General features: G+C 37.4%; 1 protein-coding gene and 1 non-coding gene across 2 annotated transcripts; both read left to right on the top strand.

Annotated features, from left to right (window-relative positions):
• The first annotated feature begins 251 nt into the window (after window positions 1-251).
• Window positions 252-7312, top strand: RPL18A (ribosomal protein L18a). The gene is made up of 5 exons (XM_007433411.4): window positions 252-378; window positions 1188-1367; window positions 2689-2818; window positions 6325-6434; window positions 7167-7312. Exons 1-5 carry the CDS (start codon window positions 361-363, stop codon window positions 7257-7259), a joined length of 531 nt encoding a protein of 176 aa, XP_007433473.1. The 5' UTR covers window positions 252-360; the 3' UTR covers window positions 7260-7312.
• Window positions 6093-6221, top strand: LOC112541271 (small nucleolar RNA SNORA68). Its single transcript, XR_003085291.2, has one exon. It is a non-coding gene; the product is annotated as a small nucleolar RNA SNORA68 (small nucleolar RNA).
• Window positions 7313-9003: the final 1691 nt, after the last annotated feature.

Raw genomic sequence — 9003 nt, 5'->3', positions numbered from 1 at the left:
AACAGCAAACAAGCCAGCGAAAATAAAAAATAAGAATACTGTAGCACTGTCGGCCGCTCCCGAATTCCCCCACAGCGTTTCACCAAGCAAGAGAACGAAAGCCCCCACTCACGTCGCTCAGACGCGAATTAAGCTTTAGTCACCGCCTTATAAAATGTGCTTGAGCGGTTAGAAGAGGACGAATGGAAACCTGCATTTCAAAGACAGACGTTTCCTACATCCAATAAGAATGAGCTCCTTAAGTCCAATGGTCGATAGCCGTTCTCCGGCAAGGCGGTACATCACGTCGGCGGTGGTCACGTGAGGCGCGCTGGGCCTGCGAAATTTCCTTTTCTGAGCGGCCGCGAGAGAGGCGAGATCATGAAGGCGTCTGGCACGGTAAGTACCGTGCGTGCGGCCTCACAACAGCGTCGCGCGGCGAGAGGCGCCTTCTTGCCTGAAGGAACGTGAGCGAGCCAAAGAACCGTAGAAACGCGGGGAAAGAATCCCCGTTCGGGAACCTTCCTACGGTCGTCTTTTTCTCTGCCACGAGTGAGCACCCAATATGGCCGTCTGAGCCGCGCCAGCTTCCTGTAGCGTGGGCCCGGGTTGGTCTGTAAATTGCTGCATCAAGTCGGTGGATTCAGCTCGCTGCTTTTTTCCCGTGACCAGGCTAAAATGTAGTAGAGAGGGAGCTGCGAAGAAAATGCAACCGTAGCCATCCTACTTAGGTCATCTTTAGATTTTTCTCTCATCCTCGTGTCGCTTTCCAAGACTGATTTCAGGCACGTTTCAAATAGGCAATAGGTATTTTACCTCTCTGAATATTTTTGAAAACACTTATAACTGAATCTACAGAGTATAACTTACAGAAAATGGGGAGGAGTGAGCTTAGTTTGATTTAGTGAATGACTTTACGACTAAATGCGTACTTGAGGTTCACAAAAGTTATGTTAATTATTAAATTAAGATCTGGATAAGAATTATTTTAACTTGCTCATAATCATTTTAACTCACCTTGATGAGCACCTGTGGGACAAGCATAAATTCAGAGGTCAGTCTTTTTTTATTTTCTAGAGAGTAATTTAGTGAAGCAGCTAAATAGCGAACCCCCTTTTTTGCTATAGTGAATGCTTCTCTTAAACCATTTTGATTCTAAAAGTAGAATGGATTTTTATTAATGTTTCTTTCTCTTTTTTTCCTTTAAGCTGCGGGAGTATAAAGTTGTTGGGAGATGCCTTCCTACTCCCAAATGCCCAACACCACCTCTCTATCGTATGCGTATCTTTGCTCCTAACCATGTTGTTGCAAAGTCCCGGTTCTGGTATTTTGTTTCTCAGCTGAAGAAGATGAAAAAATCTTCTGGGGAAATTGTATACTGTGGACAGGTATTGTAATAGGAAATGGAATAGTTTTAACTGTTGAAAGCATATTTATTTTGTAATATTGTTTATTCCTAATATTTACAAGTACCTGAACTGTCTGGACTAAGACTGTTTTTCAGAAAATTTGCCTTAAAATTTTCATTATTGATGGGTGACTGTCATGTCTTTGTAAAATGCTTTAGATTAGAGTATCCCTGTTCATTTCATGCCCCAGCTGATGAAATGAATGACATGTTTATTGAAGATACATATAAAAGTAATAGCTGTGTTTCTTTGCCCTATTCTCTTGTTCCAGGAATGGAGATAGGATACAAGTTATACAATTGTTTTAAAATTAGAAATAGTATGGAAAGTTTTCTTCCAAGTTTTCCTTTTTAATTTCTCTCAGTATACTTGGCAGAGAGGCAAAAGAAAGCTAAACTCTGCACAATCCATAGCTAATTTTCTGCTACAAGGTAAGGTAGTCCTTTCCATGTAGTTGGATAATAATAAAATGAAATCTTTGTAAAGCAGTACATTGAGGATAATTAGCAATAATTAAGAGTGAATGGCCATCAATTTCATGTCCTGCATCTGGAGGCATCTAGTTGATCACTATTGTGGATAGAATGCTAGATAAGCAAACCAGTCCTGGCTTCTTCAGATAGCTACAGTATGACTGGATGTCTTCCTATGCTAATTAAGAAGTAATCTGAAAAGGCCTTCCATAGGTCAGTGAATACGTTTATAGAGATAAATCTGTTGCCAGTAGCAGCAAGCCATGAAGCAAGGTGAAGTAGGAATAAATGAGACCAATCTTGGGTTTGCTGGATTCAAAGCACCTTTGAGTTGGGCACAGAATCATAATATTTAAACTAGAATTGTATCTAGTGGAATTAGAGAAGAGACAAGCATGCGTGTAATGAATATGGGAGGAAGGTAAGGAGGAAAACTACCCACTGCATGTAGACACCTTTGCCTTTGCCAGCTCAAACCATTGGAACTATAAAAGTGGTAGGTAGCCACTCTTTGCAATTGATCAGTATTATAGGTACCCTGAAGTTATAGTCCTAAACACAATTAAGGAATTAACCTTTTGAATACAACACAACTGACTTCTGCATAAAGATTTTAGTTTGTTCCAGCATTAGATTTATGTAGTCTTAGGTATTTATTGCATCTTCAATCTGTATATTCTGATCCAGAGAAAACCTAATGTATTTTATGGGCATTGGATTGCAGCTTTAGGATGTTCATTCTGATTTATTTGTTGTAGATTTGATGTGTTAATTAAAACAACACTGATTCATTTTCTATTCTAATATGGCTAATTTTATACTCTTAGGTTTTTGAGAAGTCTCCTCTGAAGGTGAAAAACTTTGGTATCTGGCTGCGCTATGATTCTCGTAGTGGAACTCACAATATGTACAGGGAATACAGGGATTTAACAACTGCAGGAGCTGTTACACAGTGCTGTAAGTAGAAGCAGTTCATAGTACTAGGTCATCTTAAGATACCACTATCATAAAGGAGAATATGTATTGTAAAATTGTTATTCCTTGGTGTCAGTCTTATATAATGTTTCTGTTACTTTGACTCTTGTAAACAAGTACCTAATGTATTGATCCGTGTTTTTACTGAGGTGATGGTAAATAGGGTGGGGTTTTTTGTTTTTTTGGGGGGGTGCTTTTGAGTCAGTTTTGACTTGTAGCGACTGCCTGGACAAGTCCTAGCAGTTTTCTTGACAAGATTTTGGAAGTGCTTTGCCATTAACCTCCTCCTTAGGGCTGAGAGAGAGTGACTGGCCCAAGGCCACCCAGTTGGTTTTCGTGCCTAAGGCAGGACTAGAACTCATGGTCTCCTGGTTTCTAGCCTGATGCCTTAACCACTACACCAAGCTGGCTCTCAAATAGAGAGTGTTAAAATGGAATTGAAAGAGACGCGGTGGCGCAGCGGCTTAATGACGCTGAAAGTTGCCGGCCAGAAATGGTCGACACTTCAGCAGTTCGAGCCCAGAGCAGAGTGAGCTGCTGCTTCCTCCCCCAGCTCCTGTCAACCCAGCAGATCAAAAACTTGCGTGAGTAGATAAATGGGTACTCTCACTCCGGTGAGTGGAAAAATGCTGGACGTGCTTGCACGGGAGACGGGAGCAGTTGCCGGTAACACGGAAGCCGCGCACGCCCGAAAAAGGCGCGAAGCAATGGAAACCCTGCCTCCTGTGCTCACCAGTTGGGCTCTGCTCTAGGAAGGAGGCACTGGGAAACCACTTCCAAAACACCTTGCCTTGAAAACTGCAAGGACTTGTCCAGGCAGTCACCTCAGAGTCGGTAACGACTGAGTGCGGATTTAAAAAAAAACCATGGAATTGTTGAAAATGTGTTATATATTGGAACTTGATAGACTCTTTTATCTATCAAGAAGAGTCACTTCTTGTGAGATGGGTGGCCATATATATATGTGATTTAATAAATTTATGCACAGATTTTAATTGTTTTCTGCTATGGTTATAACTAGTATTAGATCAAGGTACATTCCAATTGATTTGTTATTGTGACCAATAATGCTTCTCATATTAAACATTTTCTGCCTTGTGGCATAAAAAGGACTTTTGAGTGTAACAAATACCAGTTAGAACAGAGGTTCCCAAACTTTCTCGATTCAGGATGCTGTTAGTGTCTCACTGATTTTTTCATGGTGCCTCTAGATCAAAACTGTGAACAACCCTAAGCTAGTAGTTCTGACAGTGTCCAACAGTGTCAAGTATCACTGTGTTTCCCTCGAAAATTTAAAATATGCCTTGGTGTCCCTGTGAAATTCATTGTGCAGAGTTTGGGGGCTGTAGAGTTAGAAGTAGCCTTATCTAATTAGAACAAAAAAGCCTATCACCCAAACCTCATATCATAGAATAGTTCTATATTAAATATTTTATAAGTTAAACTGTCAAATCACTTAACTATTTGAACTTAGCAAGAAAGAATATTTGTGTAATAATTATTAACCCCATATTTGCTAAACATTAAAAACTAATGTAAGGTGCAGTCAGATGCTATAAATAGGGGGAAACACAGTGAACACTATACTACCAATCTCCATAAAGTGACATACTGATAATTGGCCTTGGATTCAGATATTTGGGTGAGTACTTGTATTTTAGCCTTACCAGTTTTATTTATCTGAAATGAACAATTAGCCATACCTATTGTAACAGTCATTTTGTAGAGTTCCCAATTGGATAGGTAAAGGGTTTTTTTTGAGTTACTGACTTTTGGCTAGCCACCTGACACTATTTCAAAATCCAAAATGTCAACTTAAAAGCAATTGAATGGATTGGAGAAAGCTTTTATTGGGACTAAACTGACAATTATTATCAAAATAAAAAAAGTTCAAAAATAAATTTGTACAATATGCAAGAACTTTGGTATAGAAACTTGGGAGTATCCTATATTACCCAATCATTGGCTTCAGATTTAATGTTAGATGTTTCTAGTGTCCTAAAAATTCATTTAGTTCAGCAAAACGTTTTGATAGGGGCCAATTAGACCCCTCAAACAGTGCTTTAAAAACATTGCCCTTCTATGCCAGAGATGTAATAAATTTGAAGAAACTTTGATACATATGAAATGGACATGTCCACTTATAATTCCTTCTCAGTTATATATTAAGAATGGTGAACCACATTCTTGGATGGATGTTTTGTTAAACTTGGATGTGTTTTGTTAAACAAATGTCTCCAAAATCTGGAATCTTTCAATCTTCGAGGAACTTTGGCTGTGTTGTTGTTGAACTTGCTGCTAAAAAGTTAATGATGTAGTTATAGAAGAATACTTGTGCCCCAGACATTAAAAATTGATTTAATAAAATATTTCAATTGTCAGTCTTCGAATTAGCTTTGTACAGAAGGAGAGGCAAAAATGGACAATATCATTCTCTGTGATCTAGGTTTACTTCATTGCTTAAAAATTAAATGTTGAAATTGAAGGAAGTTATATAATTTGAGTAGCTTGATGTATATGTATATATTCTTTAAATGGGCTTTTAAAATATATGTATTTAGTAGAACTTAAGTGTGGGGTTTTTTTAAGTTTTGTTCATGTTTTAATTTTTTCCTAAGATTTTTCTTTTTTTGTCTCCCCTTCCCCCCCAGGTAGCTTGATATAGTTTTTCCCCCTCATATAGTTTTTTAAATAATAGGTTTCTTTTTAAAAGTGTATAATCTTTTATACAATAGCAGTATAGTTATATTGTTAATTAGTTTATATATATTACACATTAATACATATATTAATAACTAATGCTTTTTAAAAAATATTAAATATGAAGTTTGTAAATAAAAAATAAAAAACTCAAAAGCTTGGAGATCCATACACTTTCTTGGAAAAGCAGTTAAATTTGGATATCTTAAGGCAGACATACCAAGGATTACATCACTAAATGTAATTTAAGCCTTCCCATATAAATTCAACTCTTATATCTGATTAAGTTGAATTCCTAGATGAATGTTTGTTGCATATTTAGCTTCCCTTAAACCCCAAAATTCAAGTCCACCTGATTTGAAAAGAAGTACAAGTAACATGTTATGTCATAAATTACTTTATTAAAAAAAATTCTAAACGTTCTTATGTTCTGGATACAAATGTTTGAATATAGTAATTACATTTTTCATTCCCAGAATCTGTTGATTCTCCTCTAATACTGTTTGGTCAGCTTATACAAGAGAGCCACAAATAAGTACTGGTTTTGAAATTTTAAACTGCATGCAAACCCAAAGAGCATTGTTTGTAATAAAATGTTCTTGTCATGTGTGCAGATATTAAATATATCTTGTCGCCTTTCAAGAACTGAAGTGTTTTTGAAAGTGAAATTGAAGATTATACAATAAATATTGTTCTTATATGGAATTTGGTATAAGGGTATTTAGATCAAAGCTGAATACTTCAATTCTTTTATTAAAATGTTGTATAATTCCACTGATGAATTGCAGATCGTGATATGGGAGCACGTCATAGAGCCCGTGCTCATTCTATTCAGATCATGAAGGTTGAAGAGATTGCTGCCAGCAAATGCCGCAGACCTGCTGTCAAACAGTTCCATGTAAGTAGAGCAAATTTAAATATATGTTTATATGTATTAAAATAAGCTTTTTTGTTTATTTTTTCTCAAGCTGTGTAATTTGGAAATTCTTCTCTGAGCCCTGTAACTTTCTATGAAACTGTTTATAATTCTGGTCAGTGACTGTAAGAAGATATTGAATACATATATATTGAGAATCCTCCTTTAGTTTGGAGTCACAGACATATTCTATTCAGGGAGTTACAAAACAATTGGGTTACTATGTCTTAGCCCAACCTGCCCCTGTAGGTTTGTTGGGAAAAAGCTGAAGAAGAATGCTATGTGCACCAATTTGAATTCCTAGAGGAAAAGTGAGATATAAACCTAACAAATACTTACATATATTCAATACTAAAAAAAATGTTTACATGCCTTACAATTCTAAAACTTAGTATTTCATTTTTTTAAAACAGCAAAATAATTTTCCAAAATGATCCTATTTCTTATCATTAAGCAAGTGTTATACTTGCTTAAAACAGTAAAAACATAGTCACTTGCCTTGTTCTTTTAAAGAGCTCATTTGATAATTATTGGGTTCTCTAAGGAGTCCATCCTGTATTTTGCATAGATTAAATAATTTTCTGTACTTACATTAAAAATCTTAAAATATATATGCTAATGCAGTAGAAAGTATCTGTTCTTAACTTTCTGAATAGTACCCAAACTACTGAAATTTTATCTGGGATTCTAATGAAATTTAACCTCTTTCCACAGGATTCTAAAATTAAGTTCCCTCTGCCACACAGAGTACTGCGCCGTCAGCATAAGCCACGCTTCACTACCAAGAGACCAAATACATTCTTCTAAATGTAGGCTTGATTGATATGTTCCATATATCAATAAAGTTTTTTTGAACGCTTGATTGTGTGTTCTAAAGCATATTTGTTTTATTCCATTTATATGGCTCCCCATCTCATCAGAGTGACTCTGAATTGCTAAGAGTAGTTAAAACCAACAGTGAACACATAACTACCAGCCAAGATAAATAAACATCAACACAACCACTTTACAGGCTCTAACTGACTCTCCCATTCTTCAGGGCCTTGCAAAGGCCAGTAGGGTCAGGCCAATCTGGTCTTCAAGGGATGATGTTCCACAGAGCAGGTGCCACAACACAAAAGGCTCTCTTCCTGGGTCCTACCAGATGGCACTCTAACTGACAACATTCATAGCATGCTGCTTCTGCCAGATCTGATGGGGCAGGTGGACACAATGAGGTAAAGGCTTTGCAAATAAAATGCTACATCAAAAATTCAATCTGATACATCACCTCAGAATCTGATGTGTTCTGTTCCCACCTCTACTGAACTGTAATTGTATAGAAGACCAAGGTGCTAAGAATTTTAGATCTTGTACAAAGGCTCCTGAGGAATGTTTTTTACAATCAACCACTTTCCTTCCTCTGCAATTTCAACTTCCTTTTTATAAAAAGCAAAAATACATTTTTATCTGGCAGTATCTTTGTTTATCCTAGATAAACAAAGATGTAGAGAACTTAATAGCAATGTTCAGTTGAAAAATACATTTTTCTCAAAAGGGAAAAAACAAGGTACTACCTCCATTATTAGAATTCTGGAAGAATGCATCTTGAAATCATACAAATCATCCAAAGTCTTGGAAGGTACATCAGAGATCAAGTAACACACCTTCAGTGGAAAAATCCACTATTACAGTCTTGCAATTCTTTGTATTCTGAAAACAGACCTTTACACATCAGGTAAAGCCTGGATAGAAACTTTCTTGATGTCACTTTTCTGTCAGGCAGTTTTATTTCAGTCCTGCTTCTTCTAGAAATGGGTCCTTCAGCTTTTATGCCCTGAGAACGTCTAGAATACACGGACATTGTGTGTCATCGTGTATCCAACCTATAAGTTGAGGGAAAAGAGCCATTAGTCTTATCCAAACGTGAGCCTCTTCCCTTTCATCTAGGGTTGCCAGACCCCCCACAATGCCCTCCCTCTGGCAGGCGTAGCCTTAAACGTTGCCGGGCTTTTTGAGTAACAAGCTTTCTCTTGCTGAGCAGCTTTTCTCAGCTTCCCTAGCAAGTGCTAACCCCAAGTTAACAAGCTCAGCTCTGGGACCTTAATTAGTTGATTAGTACCGTTTGGCAGGCTTTTGCTGCTGTCTGAAATTGACAAGACCTTAATCAGTTTTGCGTTCTAATCGGCTCTAGCACCTTGCGATTAAAAAAGTCTTTCTGACGCTGGAAAAAGTAATTTCATATACTGTATATGTAATAGGCCTAAGTACTTTTTTTTTTTTGGCCATTTTTCACTATTTTCTGTCAGGGATGCCAAGTAAACAATTAGTGTGTCCTCCCCCACCCCATTTGACATCCTTTCCAATTGCCTGTGTCCTCTGCCTGTCCAGATGTCTGGTGACCCTCATTGTATCAGGCTGCACAATCCTTATCACCCAAATTGTCTGTGATGGAACGCCTCCGGAAAGCACTAATTTGGGGAGTTCTTTGCACACTTTCTGAGACCCCACTTTCTATTCAATGGAGCTTTGTCAGACAAAATGGAAAAGAACTGCAAATATAATTCGCTCT

This window comes from Python bivittatus, unplaced genomic scaffold (genome assembly GCF_059951505.1).
Source record: "Python bivittatus isolate LINGU-HERP-01145 unplaced genomic scaffold, Pbiv_v1 ctg000330_np1212, whole genome shotgun sequence".
Lineage (NCBI taxonomy): Eukaryota > Metazoa > Chordata > Lepidosauria > Squamata > Pythonidae > Python > Python bivittatus.
This window is presented reverse-complemented; position numbering and strand designations above follow the sequence as displayed.

Coding starts and splice junctions, on each gene's coding strand:
- RPL18A (XM_007433411.4), top strand. Junction 1,368..2,688: donor AAATTGTATACTGTGGACAG/GTATTGTAATAG, acceptor TTATACTCTTAG/GTTTTTGAGAAGTCTCCTCT. Junction 6,435..7,166: donor CTGCTGTCAAACAGTTCCAT/GTAAGTAGAGCA, acceptor CTCTTTCCACAG/GATTCTAAAATTAAGTTCCC.